Source organism: Nicotiana attenuata, unplaced genomic scaffold, assembly GCF_001879085.1.
Source record: "Nicotiana attenuata strain UT unplaced genomic scaffold, NIATTr2, whole genome shotgun sequence".
NCBI lineage: Eukaryota > Viridiplantae > Streptophyta > Magnoliopsida > Solanales > Solanaceae > Nicotiana > Nicotiana attenuata.
Window position 1 is genome coordinate 46,932 of NW_017671248.1, and position 17,758 is coordinate 64,689.

A 17,758-nucleotide genomic window follows, 5' to 3' on the forward strand; every position below is an offset into this window, starting at 1 on the left:
GGTTAGACTCGAAACTTACTCAGTACATGGGGTCGGTTGTACTGATACTATACTCTGCACTCTTTTGTGTAGATTTCGGTACTGGACCCGGTGAGTAGCTGAGGTAGCTGCCTTCAGTCCAGGGAGACCAAGGTAGATCTGTTGGCGTCCGCAGCCCCTAGAGTCCCCCTTCCCTGCTTTAGTTTTTCTGCTGTCTCTTCCATTCTGAAAACAATTGTATTTTTCTTTCCAGACCAATGGTTGTAGTAAAAATCATAGATGTTCGTGATATTGTGACACCAGATTCATGGGTAGACTTGTATTGGTTTATTTGATTATGCTATAACTCTTTCGCACTTATAATCTGTTTAACTTTAGTTTTGGCTTATATCTATTGGTTTGAATGTTAAACGTGTAGAACCTTAATAGNCTTAGGAAAATTGCTGGTATGTTGCACCTGTGTAATAGGCCCCTGATCGCGCAATTACGAGATCAGGCCTCGCAAATGCGAGGTGCTCAGGTTTGGGAAATGCGACCCCAGTGTCGCAAATGCGAACCAAGCCTGGGCAAGCCCTCTTCACAAATGCGAGCACTAGGTGGGAATTGCGAAGCTTGACTATCGCAAATGTGATGCTTTCCTTCGCAATTGCGAAGATGACAGGATTCCAAAGGGATTCGCAATTGCGAACCCTGGTTGCAATTGCGACATCTGAGACCTGCAAAATGAGATTTTTGACGGGATTTCATCCATTTTTCAAACTCTTTAAAACCCTAAACTCTCTTGGGTGATTTTTCAAAGAAAAATTCTCCTCCAAATCATTAGTAAGTAATTTCTAACTTACTTTCTTCAATCTATAACATCTTTTTACATGATTTTATTTCAAAATCAAGGGTTTTACATGGGAAATTGGGTGTTTTTGGGTAGAAGTTAGAATTTTTAAATTTTGGGGATTTGGACCTCAATTTGAGATCTAATTTCAAAACTAATTACATATTTGAGTTCATGAGTGAATGGGCGATCGGGTTTTGGTTCGAACTTCGGATTTTGACCAAGCGGGCTCGGGCTCAATTTTTGACTTTTTGGGGAAAACAATGAGAAACCTATTTTCATGCATTAGAATTAGTTTATTTAGCATATATTAATGTTATTAAGTTCATTGTGACTAGATACAAGCGAATTGGAAGTGGAACCGAGGGGTAAAGCGGTAGTTGAGGCTTACTTTGTCTGTGGAATCAAGGTAAGTATTTTGCTAACCTTAGCTTGAGGGAATAGGAGTTGTGGTCAATTTGCTATGTGTTTGTATCGAGTACGACGTATAGGTGTGGTGGCGAGGATCTATACGTTGGTGTCAAGCATGCCCGTGAGTCTTATATCATGATTGTTGTGACTCTATTATGTATCGATCACGCTCAAATTGATGACTATTAATGTTGAACAAAGCTTATGAAAGTTTCTTGGTAATTGATTGTTGTTGAGAATTGGCACAAGTTGAGTTTCATTTTTGTAAATTAATTGTTGAAAACGAGATTGGCTATAGTAGATTCCCTTGCCGGGATATTTTGTTGATATTGTTGATTCCCTTGCCGGGACATATTGTTTTCTATTATTTGGGTGAAGAAGAGTGTAAAGCACGAAGGGTGATGCCATGCATGTTATTGTGAGAAAGTATAAAGCAGGAAGGGTGATGCCGTGCACGATATTATGAGTGTTAATGCACGAAGGGTGATGTCGTGCCATGATTTGAGAGTTAATGCACGAAGGGTGATGCCGTGCCGATATTGTGAGGTATAATGCACGAAGGGTGATGCCGTGCCGTTTATGATGTTTCGTATGGTGAGGACGAGAGTAAAAGCACGAAGGGTGATGCCGTGCACGTGTTACCATTTCATTACTTTGATATACTTAGATATGAGGTTCATTATGCTCCTTATTAATGCTTCTTTACTGGCTTATTGTTAGAATCTGCTGTTCCCCCGCAGCATGCCCCCTTCCCACTTGATCCTATTGATTTCTGTTACTATGTTTCTGTTTGTACATGATATAACTGCACATGTATATATTTGATTGTCGTGTCCTAGCTTCGTCACTACTTCGCCGAGGTTAGACTCGAAACTTACTCAGTACATGGGGTCGGTTGTACTGATACTACACTCTGCACTCTTTTGTGTAGATTTCGGTACTGGACCCGATGAGTAGCTGAGGTAGCTGCCTTCAGTCCAGGGAGACCAAGGTAGATCTGTTGGCGTCCGCAGCCCCTAGAGTCCCCTTCCCTGCTTTAGTTTTTCTGCTGTCTCTTCCATTCTGAAAACAATTGTATTTTTCTTTCCAGACCAATGGTTGTAGTAAAAATCATAGATGTTCGTGATATTGTGACACCAGATTCATGGGTAGACTTGTATTGGTTTATTTGATTATGCTATAACTCTTTCGCACTTATAATCTGTTTAACTTTAGTTTTGGCTTATATCTATTGGTTTGAATGTTAAACGTGTAGAACCTTAATAGTTGGCTTGCCTAGATTTCACGAGTAGGCGCCATCACAACTCCTAAGGTGGGAAATCCGGGTCGTGACAGGATATAATGCATATATCAAAATTGCTTCTTCTTCCCAAAAGAAAAAGGTGACGATATAAATTTTCACGTCATCGACGTGGACTTTATAAAGGTAATGATATAATGCATATATCATTTTAATTAATTACATTAATTGATTCTTCTATATAATTTTTTTTGAGAGAAGTAAAATTCCTTCTTATTTATGGACCTACATTTATTTTCAATTTCCATATGTGCAACTGTTATATGTGATTAAGAAAATTACTGGGATATTACCTTGCATTTTCTTTGTAACATCATATATCGGCTTGTACTTTTAGCTATACCTTGTGTACATATTACAATAGTTGATTCTTCTATATAAACAATTTGAGAAAAGTACCATTCTTTCTCATTTATGGACCTTCATTTGTTGTCACGTCTATTTGCGCGAAGCAAAATAGGATCGTAGTATTGCTTTTGATTAGTGCAATTGTTGTCTGTGACTTAGAAAACTACCCGGATATTGCCCTGTGTTTTTGTTGTAGCTTCATTGTGATGACCCGAAAGGTCATCTTATATTTTAGAATCCAATTCTGCACTTTTAACCTTTAAACATCTCATTCTATCCCTTTTCGATTCGCGTGCACAGTCCGGGCGTATTTCCGGAAAGAATTTATGTTAAAAGTTGATAAAAATATCAAATTTTTGCCTGAAAAGTTAAATTTAGTTGACTTCGGTCAACATTTTGAGACAATGGACCCGGATCTGTATTTAATGGTCCTGGTTGGTCCGTATCAAAATATAGGACCTGGGCGTATGCCCGGAATCGAATTCCGAGGTCCCTAGCTCGAGATATGAAATTTTCATGAAAAATTGAAAGTTTGAAAATTTAATGGTTTTTAAGAATTGATTGAAATTTAATATTGTTGATACTAGGTCTGTATTTTGGTTCTGAAGCCGGGCACATGCCATTATAATATTTAAGACTTGTCTATGAAATTTGATGAGAAACGGAGTTAGTTTGACGTGATTCGCACGTCCGGTTGTGAAACTGGAAATTTTAATGCTTTCTTGAAAATTTTATTTCATTTGGTGTTCAATTCGTAGTTCTAAGTGTTATTTTGGCGATTTGACCGCGTGAGCAAGTTCGTATGATATTTTAGAACTTGTGGCATGTTTAGTTTGGAGCCCCGAGGGCTCGGGTGAGTTTTGGATAGGCTACGAGTGTTTTGAACTTAGGAAAAATGTGGTTTTTGGCTTCAACTGTCATCTAGTGTTTTCTTCTACGCATTCGCGAAGGTACTCTAGCGAATGCGACGAGTAAAACAGGGCAGGGTGATTTTTCTTCTACGCGAACGCGGTAGCTAGGTTGCGAACGCAAAGTAATGGGGGAGCTTACCCTTCGCGAACGTGGCCAGCTTCTTGCAAACGCGAAGCTTGAGGGACCTAGGGAGGGGGGCATTCGTTCTTCTACGCGAACACGAAGGCAAGGGGGAGCAGCTTTCACAAACGCGGAGGAGGCTCGCGATCGCGAAAGCCATTAAGGCGTAGCTCTTCTCGAACAGTGTTCACGCTAACGTGACAGTGTTCAAGCGAACACGATGAACACTATCGCCCAACTATCATTACAGGGTTAAGGCATTCTTTCAAATTTTCAAAAGCTAGAAAGCCTAGAGACGATTCTTCCAAGATATTTTCTTCCCAAAATTGTTGGTTAGTGATTCTAACCTACTTTCTTTCAATTACCCATTACATTTCATGAATTTTCAACCTAAAATCTAGGAATTTCATGGTGGAAATTGGGACAATTTTTAATTATGCGGGTAATTGGTTAATTACCGGGTAACAGAACATTACCTAATTACCTAATAAGTGGATAAAGATTAAATATCTCACCCCAACCCCACGTGGCAGCTAGCCATGTTATAAAGAAATGACTAATAGTCATTCCTTGCTAAGGTGTCATGAAGTTACAATATGTTTCATTTCCAAGACTTTGCCTAATCAAAGTCTTTCAATTAAAGACCAAAACAAACCATGCAATTTCATTCCAAAAGGTTTCAAAACTTAGACAGAAACGTTAGGCCTTTTTTAAAACTCTTTCAAGTTTCATTCCTAAAGACTTGAAACCAGCATATACATATTTCATTAAGCAACTTGATTTCCTACACGTTCCAACAAAATTTAGCAAACGTAAAATTTTGCGGTTCTAAGGGAGTACGGTGTGACCTTTTCCAAAAACATCATACAGATTTTTTCCTATTCCAGGTTTATTAAGGTTAAACTCTTCCTTCATTTTTGCATGATCTTATCATTACACAAGTTTGATAACGAGGCATAAAAAAAATTTCATATCCCGAAATGTACGTATATTTTACTAGTCTCGCAAATTACGTATATTTTCCTAGTTTTGTAAGTTACAATATTCTCCGTATCAGGACTTCATATTTAATTGCGTATTTCTTCTTCCAGTCAAGGGAGCAGAGAGTTTATACATACAGTATTAAATTATTTTCATTACCATCGAGCTATAATCGATGGGCAGGCCCCTACTGGGCAACCTCTGATCAGATGGTAAGTTATATACCGATCCTACTGTGGCCGAGTACCTATGAGCGCGTTCAGCTGGTCAAGATATAGAGCCTTTTATGGCCGAGCGCCTATGAGTGAGCCTACTACGGCAGAGCAGTTATATATATTACCGAGCCTTATAAGGCCGGACAACTATTTTACTTATTATATTGAGAGAATAGAGTCAGTATCTGCAGGTGAGCATATCTTCAGATTATCTTTGACCCCCAGTTGTTTTCAATTATTATATTATCAATTCAGTTTCAGCTTTCAGTATATTGCCTTACATACTCGGTACATTGTTTCGTACTGACGTCCCTTTTTGGGGTTGCTGCATTTCATGCGTGCATGTTCAAACAGACAGATGGGTAGACCTCCTCAGTAGGTATTTGCCTGAGTTCAGCTTTATCGGTAAGCTCCCCGTCCTTCGAAGTTGCCGGATCTAGAAGTTTTGTGTACATCTTTTGTATATATGTAGATAGGATATAGGTAGGTCGGGGCCCTGTTCCGATCACAGTACATCTATCAGTAGAGGCTTGTAGACATATCCTGTCAGTTAGTGCAGTATGTTGGGCTTGTAGGCCCTATATGTATATTTTGTTGGCTTGTTAGTTGTAGTAATTATGACGGCCTTGCCGGCCTAGCTTTATGTTGACATTTAGTTAGCGTTAGTCTTTATTCAGTTTTATATTTTGCATCGCATATTATCTTGTAATGTGGCCCATGGCCAAAGTATGACATTACATGTTCAGAGACTCTTAGTCGCAAGTGATACCCAACGATAGGTGAGGCACTGGGTGCCGGTCTCGCCCCCAGGCTCAAGGAGTCACAAAAGTGGTATCAGAGCAGTTCTGTCCTAGGGGAGTCTACAAGTCGTGTCTAGTAGGGTCTTTTGGATAGATATGTGGTGCACCACATTATATAAGTACGGGACTATAGGGCATTTAGGAGTTGGTTACCCTTCTTTTAAATTTAAATCGTGTTGTAGCACTGAGTTATAGGAAATTTGAGTTAAACTTACGTGTTGACGTTTGCATGCAGAGATGACGGTAACTAGGAAGACTACATCTAGCCAGAGGAGAGAAACAACAGTAGGTGAGGGGACTACCAGGGTACCCCCAGCGGATTGGGCCCAATCAGTGTCGCGGGGAGAGACCCCTACCCAGCCATTACCGGCTCCTCCGCCACCTGAGGAGATTCCTAGGGAGACCGCACATCCAGTTCCCCCTCTGCTTCCATCAGATCAACACTTAAGGAGTGCGGTGCATTTGTTGGCATAGTTGGTAGCTACCCAACAACAAACTAGGGCATCCGCTAGTACAGGACCTTACGAGGGATTTGGGAGTTCAAAGGTCCGAGAATTTATTTCTTTGAGTCCTCCAGAGTTCGCGGGGACAAATCAGAGGGTGGACCCGCAGGATTTTATAGATCAGCTTCACAGGATCTTTCGGGTTATGCATGCCACGGAAAAAGAGGCAGTTGAGCTAGCAGCTTTTCGGCTCCGAGATATAGCCATCCTTTGGTATGAGGGATGGGAAAGGTCCAGGGGACGTGATGTACCTCCAGCTAATTGGGAGAATTTTTCAGATGCCTTCCTTGACTAGTACTTACCGCGAGAGAGCCGACAGGCCCGAGTCGATCAGTTTCTAGCCCTCAAGCAGGGCAATATGAGTGTTCGAGAGTATAGTCTCCTTTTTGACTCATTGGTAACATATGCACCATCCATAGTTGCTACTATGCGGGACAGGGTCAACAGGTTTATAGCAAGGTTGGCCCTAGAGTTGACCGAGGCATGTGCCACCGCTACATTGCAGGATAGTAAGGATATCACCCGAATTTAGGCATTTACCTAGAATATAGAAAGGGGTAGGTATCGCCAGCAGGGTACGGAGAGGGATGAATCAGGGCAGCAGAAGAGGATGATATTTGCCAGATCTCAGGAATAGTCTCAGGGTAGTTATAGGCCCCAGTACTTCGAACGTCCACCTAGACCTCCGCCACCTCAGTCACAAGGTTATAGGTATGATCGTTATACTCAGTCAGGACCAAGTGAGAGCTCCCAAGCATCAATTTTGCAGCGACAACCAAGTTCGGGGCAGACATGGCCATTTCCGTCGCAGTGTGCCATCTGCGGTAAAGGACACTTGGGCCAATGCTGAGCCGGTTCCGATGCTTGCTATACATGTGGACGTCCGGGGCATATGATGCGAGATTGCCAAATAGAGATTCTGGGGGTATGGCGCAACCAGCAAATTCAGAAACAGGATCAGCTATGTCCGTGCATCCTTCAGGGCGCGAGTCTCAGTCTTCGGCTGGTAGAGGTCGAGGCAGAGGTAGAGGGTCCAGTTCAGGTGGTAACCAGAATCGTATATATACGCTAGCGGGCCGACAAGACCAAGAGTACTCACCAGACGTTGTGACAGGTATGTTGACCATTTGTTCCCACAATGTTTATGCCCTGATAGACCAAGGATCTACTTTATCATGTATTATCCCATTTGTCGCGAGGAAATTTGGTATAGTGCCTGGAATACTAAGTGATCCTTTGCAGTATCTACACCGATCAGAGAATCGATTATCGCTATACGGGTTTACCGAGGTTGTACGGTATTAGTTTGTGGTCATCAGACCTCAGCCGGCCTAGTTGAGCTAGTGATGTTGGATTTTGATGTTATCATGGGCATGGACTGGTTGGTAGCTTGTTATGCCACAGTTGAGTGTCGAGGAAAGACAGCCAGATTTCATTTCCCAGGTGGGCCAGTCCTTGAATGGGTAGGTAATACAGCGACACCCATAGGTAGGTTTATTTCCTATCTGAAGGTAAGGAAAATGATTGCAAAAGGGTGCATTTATCATATTGTGTGAGTTAAAGATGCAGATGCTGAGATACCTACACTTCAGTCTATTCCAGTAGTAAGGGAGTATGCAGATATATTTCCAGATGAACTTCCAGGTATTCCTCCAGAGCGAGATATTGATTTTGGCATCAATTTGCTTTCTGGAACACAACCAATATCCATTACTCCGTATAGAATGACACTTGCCGAATTGAAGGAGTTGAAGGAGTAGTTAAAAGATTTGCTGGAGAAAGGTTTCATCAGGCCCAGTACTTCACCTTGGGGTGCACCGGTACTGTTTGTGCGGAAAAAAGATGGCTCGCTGAGGATGTGTATCGATTATAGGCAACTGAACAAGGTAACTATTAAGAATAAGTATCCACTACCAAGGATAGACAACTTGTTTGATCTATTACATGGAGCTAGATGCTTTTCAAAAATAGATTTGAGGTCGGGATACCACCAGGTCAGAGTTCAAGAGAAAGATATCCCCAAGACAGCCTTCAGGACCAGATATGGCCACTTCGAGTTCCTTGTCATGTCCTTCGGGTTGGCGAATGCACCTGCCATATCTATGGACTTGATGAATAGCCTATTCCGGCCATATTTAGATCTGTTCGTAATAGTCTTTATTGATGATATTCTGGTTTATTCACGTTCAGAGGATGAGCATGTGGACCACATGCGAGCGGTACTCCAAACCCTCCGTGATAATAAATTGTATGCTAAGTTTTCTAAGTGTGAGTTCTGGTTAAAGTCTGTAGCATTCTTGGGGCACATTTTATCCGATGGAGGTATAAAGGTAGACACTTAGAAGATTGAGGCTGTGAAATCCTGGCCTATACCTACCACTCCGACAGAGATTCGTAGCTTTCTAGGCTTAGCACGATACTACCGGAGGTTCGTAGAGGGTTTTTCTTCTCTTTCAGCACCATTAACGAAGCTGACGCAGAAAGTGACTAAGTTTCAGTGGAAAGAGGCCTGTGAGCGGAGTTTGCAAGAGCTTAAGAACAGGTGGACCTCAGCACCAGTTCTAGCACTTCCAGAGGGTCCAAATGGTTATGCCATGTATTTAGGATGTGTCCTGATGCAACATCGGAGAGTAATTGCGTATGCTTCAAGGCAGTTAAGAAAGCATGAGCAGAACTATCCGACCCACGACCTCGAATTAGCTGCGGTTGTCCATGCACTTAAGATATGGAGGCATTATTTATATGGTGTTCATGTTGATGTGTTCACATATCATGAAAGCCTACAATATATCTTCAAGCAAAAAGAGTTTAATTTGCGATAGAGGCAATGGCTTGAGTTATTGAAAGATTATGATGTTAACATTCTCTACCATCCAGGGAAAGCTAATGCTGTAGCAGATTCCTTAACTCGCCGATCTATGGGTAGCTTAGCACATATAGAAGCCGAAAAAGACAATTAGCCAAAGAAAATCATCAATTGGCTTGTTTGGGGGTTCGGTTACTAGACTCTGGCAATGGAGGAGTTGTACTCCAAAATACCGCAAAATTATTTCTCATAACTGAAGTAAAGGAGAGGCAGTACGAGGACCCGGAGTTGGTCAAGTTGAGAAAGCGGGTTCCACAGCAGAGGAAACCATTGTTAGAACTCAAAGGAGATGGGGTTCTCAGATACAAGGGTCATTTGTGTGTTCCAGATGTAGCAGGGCTACGAGACAAGATTATGTCAGAGGCACATTATTCGCGGTACTCCATTTACCCTGGGTCGATGAAGATGTATCATGACATTAAGGAGGTGTATTGGTGGAACGATGAAGAAGAACATTGCTGAGTATGTCACTCAGTGTCCTAGTTGCCAGCAGGTGAAGATAGAGCACAGAAGCCCGGAGGGATAATGCAGACAATAGAGATCCCAACATGGAAATGGGAGGAAAAAATGAAGTCTAAATAACCCCATCTATTTCAAACTGGAAATATGGCTCGAGATGGGATACCTCAGCACAACCCCATTCAGGCCAATAGGTTCTCCGGTAAGCTCTTATTTTGTACTTTCCGAATTAGTGGTAGACAATTGTGTGAGGCCAAGTGTGGCATATATAGTATGTTTTCTGGCTGCGTGCGGGGTGGTTTCAGTATAGTGTACGGAAGAGACTCCGACAAAACTTTTACCAAAGTATCTAAGAGTAGACATTCGAGGATGAATGTTTCTAAGGGGGAAGGATGTTACATCTCGCATTTTTCTGACGTTAAAGTTTCGTCTTCAGTAAATTGACATAAACTCGGGGATGAGATTACCTTGATATTAGCATAGTTATGATATTTATACCAAGCAATAAGTAAGTGCCATGAAGGAAAGGGTACCCGAATTAAAGAAAATAAGTTTCGTTGAAGTTTGTTGAATTGGGATAAACAACGGGTCAGGCGTTAATGCCCGATACTTATGGACTAGTACCATGCAATGTACCGTATGACCACGATAGTATGATGTATAAAGTATACTAAATATAAGTAGAATTTTACGAAATTTGAGACGATTTTTAATTATGCAGGTAATTGGTTAATTACTGAATAACGAGACATTATCTAATTACCTAATAAGTGAATAAAGATTAAATATTTCACCCCAACCCCACGTGGCAGCTAGCCATGTTATAAAGGAATGACTTGCTAGGGTGTCCTGAAGTTACAATATGTTTCATTTCCAAGACTTTGCCTAATCAAAGTCTTTCAATTAAAGACTAAAACAAACCGTGCAATTTCACTCTAAAAGGTTTCAAAACTTAGACAGAAACGTTAGGCCTTTTTGAAACTCTTTCAAGTTTCATTCCTAAAGACATGAAACCAGCATATACATATTTCATTAAGCAACCTGATTTCCTACACGTTCCAACAAAATTTAGCAAACGTAAAATTTTGCGGTTCTAAGGGAGTACGGTGTAATCTTTTCCACGAATATCATACAGATTTTTTCCTACTCCAGGTATGTTAAGGCTAAGCTCTTCCTTAATTTTTTCATGATCTCGTCATTACACAAGTTTGATAACGAGGCATAAAGAAAAATTCATATCCCGGAATTTACGTATATTTTGCTAGTCTCGCAAATTACGTATATTTTCCTAGTTTTGTAAGTTACAATATTCTCCTTATCGGGACTTCATATTTAATTGCGTATTTTCTTCTTCCAGTCAAGAAAGCAGAGAGTTTATACATACAATATTAAATTATTTTCATTACCATCGAGCTATAATCGATGGGCAGGCCCCTATTGGGCAACCTCTGATCAGATGGTAAGTTATATACCGATCCTACTGTGGACGAGCACCTACGAGCGAGCTCAGTTGGTCGAGACATAGAGCCTAGTATGGTCGAGCTCCTATGAGCGAGCCTACTACGACAGAGCAGTTATATATATTTACCGAGCCTTATAAGTCCGGACAACTATTTTACTTATTATATTGAGAGAATAGAATCAGTATCAGCAGGTGAGCATATCTTCAGATTATCTTTGATCCCCAACTGTTTTCAGTTATTATATTATCAGTTCAGTTTCTGCTTTCAGTATTTTGCCTTACATACTCGGTACATTTTTTCGTACTGACGTCCCTTTTTGGGGGCGTTGCATTTCATGCGTACAGGTTCAGAAGACAGACGGTAGACCTCTTCAGTAGGTGTTTGCCCAAGTTCAGCTTTATCGGTAAGCTACCCGTCCTTCAGAGTTGCCAGGTCTAGATGTTTTGTGTACATCTTGTGTATATATGTAGATAGGATACGGGTAGGTTGGGACCCTGTTACGATCACAGTACATCTATCAGTAGAGGCTTGTAGACATATCCTGTCAGTTAGTGCAGTATGTTGGGCTTGTAGACCATGTACGTATATTTTATTGACTTGTCAGTTGTAGTAATTATGACGGCCTTACCGGCCCAGCTTTATGTTGACATTTAGTCAGCATTAGTCTTTATTCAGTTTTATATTTTGCATCGCACATTATCTTGTAATGTGGCCCATGACCAAAGTATGACATTACATGTTCAGAGACTCTTAGTCGTAAGTGATACGCAATGATAGGTGAGGCACTGGGTGCCGGTCTCGCCCCCAGGCTCGGGGCATGACATGGGTAAATGAATTTTGGTCCGAACCTCGAGTTTTGACCAAGCAAGCCCGGGGGCAATATTTGACTTTTTGGGAAAAAGTTTGGAAAATCTAAATTTATGCATTGTAGTTGATTCCTTTAGCAATATTTGATATTATTGAGTTAATTGTGGCTAGATAGGAGTGTTTTGGAGGGGAATTCTTGAGGAAAGGCCCCGGTTGAGCTTTAAAGTGACTGCGGAGTGAGTTAAGTGTCGTGTTTAACCATGAATTGAGGGATTAGGACTTATCTGTCTATTTGCTACTTGTTTAGATGTAGAGTAAACCGTATATGTGGGGTGACGAGTATCTATATGTTGTTGTCGGGTAAAGCATGGGGGTAGGACATGGTTTCTTGTAATTACTTTTTTCTTTTGATCATGCTATCCATGTTTAGACTAGTATAATCAAGTTGATCGTTCATGTTTGTTTTCCAGATCTTTTGGTGATAATTGGGCATTGATTTCAAAGTTGAGATTGGTATTGTGGAACCAAGTGTTGATGTAAAAACACATCAACACTTTGATGCCTTATGGTGAGGATGAGAGTAAAAGCACGAAGGGTGATGTCATACCGTTTTTATTGATTATATGGTGAGGATGAGAGTAAAAGCACGAAGGGTGATGTCATGCCATTTTTATTGATTATATGGTGAGGATGAGAGTAAAAGCACAAAGGGTGATGCCGTGCCATTTTTATTGATTATGTGGTGAGGTTGAGAGTAAAAGCACGAAGGGTGATGTCGTGCATTTTCTTTTACATTGTTTACTTGTTCTTACTGTTCAAAGTATACCAGTTGAGCAAGTTCTTATTTACTGCTATGATTCTTTAGCTTGTGATCCCCTTAGTATGTCCCCCTCCCGATATTTCTTGTCTAGTTTCTTTCTTTGCTGTTATTTGTACATATACTGTTAAATTGCACAGGTTTATTTGTGGCATCTTGTCTTAGTCTCGTCACTACTTCGTTGGGTTAGGCTCGACACTTACCAGTACATGGGGTCGGTTGTACTGATACTGCACTCTGCACTTTCTATGCAGATTTTGGTATTGGTCCCAATTGATCAAGGTATAGCAGCTCGGACCGGATCTCCGTAGACTCAAGGTAGATCTGTCGACGTTCACATACCTTGAAGTCCCCGTCTATCTTTTCTGTATTACTGTTTTTCTCTCGTTCAAATAGTTGAACTTCTTTCAAACCTTGTAACTGTAGTAAATCCTAGAATGTTCGTGAAATTGTGACACCAGATCCGGGTAGTGGTAATTGCTGAAGTTTTATTATTATTACGCACTCGTAGTATTTCATTTTTAACTTGTTTACTATTATTTGTTGAATCGAGTAAGGTTTGGTTTAACAAAAATTTCTAACGTTGTCTTGCCTAGCAAGTGAATTGTTAGGCTCCATCACGATCCCGACGATGGGAATTCCGAGTCGTGACAAGTTGGTATCAGAGCACTAGGTTGCCTAGGTCTCACAATTCACGAACAAGCTTAGTAGAGTCTGGAGGATCGCTACGGAGACGTCTGTACTTATCTTCCAGAGGCTATGACATTTAGGAGCAAATTTCACTTCTATTCTTCTCTATCGTGCGATTTTGTTCTCTTATTGCTAATTGAACTCTTCTACTCTTATTCTCTCGCAGATGGCAAGAACATGTACTGCGTCTTCAGCTGAACAGTAGCCAGAGCCCCCAGTGGCAGCTCCTACAAGGGGAAAGGGTCGAGGCCGAGGTCGTGTCAGAGGCTGAGGCAGGGGCAGAGCTCAGCCCTGAGCTCGAGCAGTAGCACCAGCAGTGGAGCCTCAGGTAGAGTTTGACCAGGAAGTTCCAGCCCTGACTGTTCCAGTAGGACCAGCTCAGGTCCTGGAGGGGTTCATTGCCACTCCAGTGCTTCAGGATGCCTTGGTCTGTCTAGTGGGCCTTATGGAGAGTGTGGCACAAGCCGGTACATTTTCGGTGGCACAAGCCATCTCTCAAGCTGGGGAGGAGCATAAACCCCTACTACTCACTCTCTAAAGCAGATGGCTCCCCAGTTTCGGACTCCAGCATCCCAGCCAGTTGGGGTAGTTCAGCCGTGTGTTGCGGCGAAGGCTGGTGATGGATCATCTATGTCTTCTGAGGCTTTATGGAGATTGGACAGGTTTACCAAGCTCTTTCCAGTTCACTTCAGCGGTGCATCTTCAGAGGACCCCCAAGATTATCTTGACAGGTGTCATGTGGTGTTGTGGAACATAGGTATAGTGGAGACTAATGGTGTCGATTTTGCTACATTTTATTTTGTCGAGTTCCGCTAAGAGATGTGTCACGACCCGGATTTCCCACCCTCGGGGGTCGTGATGGCGCCTACTAACAAGAGCTAGGCAAGCCAAACTTAATTACTTTTCATTTAAACACATGATCCTTTCTGATAATTAACAGCATTAAGATAAAAGCAACGAATTGAAATCATAAGCGGAAGTCTCAAATTTAGATAGCTGAACGAAACAAGAAATCCCAACATGTACCTCTACTCAAGAACTGGAGTCACATACTCACGAACATCTAAGAAGTACTAAATACAAAGTCTGAAAGAAACATAAATTTGTTTATCTCGAATACAATGAGATGACAGTCTAATGTAAGGATAGAAGAGACACCGGGCCTGCGGACGCCTGCAAGGCTACCTCGGTGTCTCGATGGACTGAAGGACTGCTCCCGTGCTAGTGCTGCTGCTGCTCGAAACCTGGACTTGTGCAAATAGCACATAGTGTAGCATCAGCACAACCGACCCCATGTGCTGGCAAGTGTCTAGCCTAACCCCGGCGAAGTAGTGATGAGGCTAGACTGGACCACCACATAAACCTGTGCAATTATATATATACGGCGGAATCAAAAATTCAAGACAAGTAAACAATATGGGATGGGGAAACATTCTGTGGGGAGATAACTATATTAACCGTAAGTCACTATATTAACCGTAAGTCCAGAGTAGCAATCTAAGGGCAGCTCAGAATTTACAGCGAACCAGAAATAATACCCATATAAACACATTTGTATCAATAACTGTTGCGGCGTGCAACCTGACCCAATATATCCCAACACTGTTGCGGCGTGCAACCCGGTCCACAAATATCATTGTTGCGGCGTGCAACCCGATCCATATCATCTATTATTGTTGCAGCGATCCTTAATTAGCATTTAGCATTGTTGCGGCGCGCAACCCGATCCTCAACTAGCATTGTTGTGGTGTGCAACCCGATCCATATTATTTATTACTCTACCTCGCCCAAGCAACAATCACAAAATAAGGGCAAGGGGGTAAACAAGTATTTGGAAGGAAATCCCGGCAAGGGTACACAAACAACCAATAATCATTACTCTTCTCTTTCTTTCATTTTCGTATCCTAGTTCACATTATCACTCGAGCCAAAGTTCCAAGAGTTTCTAATCTCATATACTTTCATAAGTTTGTATTTCAAGCCGAGCATATGCTCTACGAAGTTCCACGATCACAATTACTTTCACAAGGTCTTTTCAACACATAGGAACCATCAATTAAGGATAGAAGACATAACAATAACCAACTATCCACAGATAAGGACCTACGGTCATGCTAGACACCAATGTATAGATACTCGTCACCATGCCTATACATCGTACTCGATCAATTAGAAAGTAGCAACAAGACTCAACTCCTATTCCCTCAAGCTAGGGTTAAACCAAATACTTACCTCAAACTTCCACGGTCAATTCAATCCTCAACAACCGCTTTCCCTCTCGAATCCGGCTCCAACTCAACCAAATCTATGCAATAATGACTTCATGTTATCAATATGTGCTAAACAAATCAAACCCAATGTCTAATTATAGCATTTTTCATCATTTTTCCCCAAAAGGTCAAAAATGCGCTCCCCAGCCCACATGGTCAAAACCCGAGGTCCGAACCAAAACCCGATTACCCATTCCCCCGTGAACTCAAATATATAAATTATTTTGGAATCGGACCTCGAATTGAGGTCCAAAAACCCCATATTTAGAAAAACTAGGTTCTACCCAAAATTCCCAAATTTCCCCATTAAAATCTTTGTTTTGAAGTTGGAATTTTGTTTAAAGATGGTAAAGAGTGAAGAAAATGAGTTGGAAATTACTTACCAATCGTTTGAAGAAGAAGAATCGTTTGGAAAATCGCCTCTTAGGTTTTGGGTTTTTGAAAAAGTGAAAAATAACTGAAATTCTCGACTTTATATACCCTCCCTGAAGACCCAGCGCGGACCGCACAAAAATGGACGCGGCCGCGCTGAAGAACCTAAAAATTTTCAACTCTCTGAATCTTCCAGCGCGGACCGCGCAAAACAGGACGCAGCCGCGCTGGTCGACCTGGAAACTACTGGCTCTCTGCACTTAGCCATGCAGACCGCGCATGGACGACCGCGGCCGCACAGCACGCACCGCGGACCGCCCTAAGGCGACCGCGGGCGCGCTGGAGCCTGCAATTCCCTGAACCTGCAGCATCTGATATTTCTAAGTCTAAGACCTCCCGGGACCTACTCAAAGCTCACCCGAGCCCTCGAGGCTCCAAACCGAACATACACATAAACTCAAAAACATCCTGTGGACTCATCATTGCGATCAAATCGCCCACACAACATCATAAACATCAAATTAGGCCTCAAGACCCATGATTCCCTTCCAAATTTTCATAAAACATCAAGTTTAGAGTTTTTAGTCCAAAACACGTCTAACGATGCCTGAATACCACCAAACTTTACAGAAAGTGCTTAAGCCATATATAGGACTTGTACCGGGCGCCGGAACCAAAATACGAGCCCGATACCACAGTCTTTTAATCATTTTTCATTTTCCAATTCCCTTAATTATTTTCAGAAAACAATTTCATACAAAAATTCATTTCTCGGACTTGGGACTTCGGAATTTGATTCCGGGCATACACCCAAGTCCCATATTTTCCTATGGACCCTCCGGGACCGTCAAATCATGGGTCCGGGTCCGTTTGCCCAAAATGTTGACCGAAGTCAAACTTAATCAATTTTAATATCAAGATTTAACATTTTTAACACAGAATTGATATTTAAACTTTCCGGCTACGCGCCCGGACTGCGCATACAAATCGAGGCAACTCCAAATGAGGTTCTCACGGCCTCAGAAGTACAGAGTGAGTAGGAATACAGGTGATGACCCTTTGGGTCGTCACATTCTCCACCTCTAAAACAATCATTCGTCCTCGAACGGACAAAAGAAAGAAGTACCTGAGTAGGGGAAAAGATGGGGATAACGGCTCCACATATCAGACTTGGACTCCCAGGTCGATGCCTCAGGAGGCTGACCTCCCCACTGAACACGAACAGAAGGAAAACTCTTGGATCTCAGCTGACGAACCTGCCGGTCTAGAATAGCTACTGGCTCCTCCTCATAGGACAAGTCCTTGTCCAACTGGACAGTACTGAAGTCAAACACGTGGGCTGGATCGCCGTGATACCTCCGAAGCATGGATACATGAAAAACTGGATGCACGGCTGATAAGCTAGGCGGCAATGCAAGTCTATAAGCCACCTCTCCCACTCGATCAAGAATCTCAAACGTGCCAATGTACCTAGGGCTAAGCTTGCCCTTCTTCCCAAATCTCATCACGCCCTTCATAGGCGACACTCGGAGCAATACCCGTTCACCAACCATGAATGCTACATCCCGAAACTTACGATCTGCATAGCTCTTTTGCCTAGACTGAGCTGAACGAAG

The 17,758-nt window shown here is 42.1% G+C and overlaps 1 protein-coding gene across 1 annotated transcript; it reads left to right on the plus strand.

The window, feature by feature from the left end:
* Positions 1-8,464: 8,464 nt before the first annotated feature.
* Positions 8,465-9,726, plus strand: LOC109207021. Its single transcript, XM_019369898.1, has 4 exons — positions 8,465-8,617; positions 8,879-9,103; positions 9,221-9,320; positions 9,404-9,726. The coding sequence occupies exons 1-4, from the start codon at positions 8,465-8,467 to the stop codon at positions 9,724-9,726; spliced, it is 801 nt and encodes a 266-aa protein (XP_019225443.1).
* Positions 9,727-17,758: the final 8,032 nt, after the last annotated feature.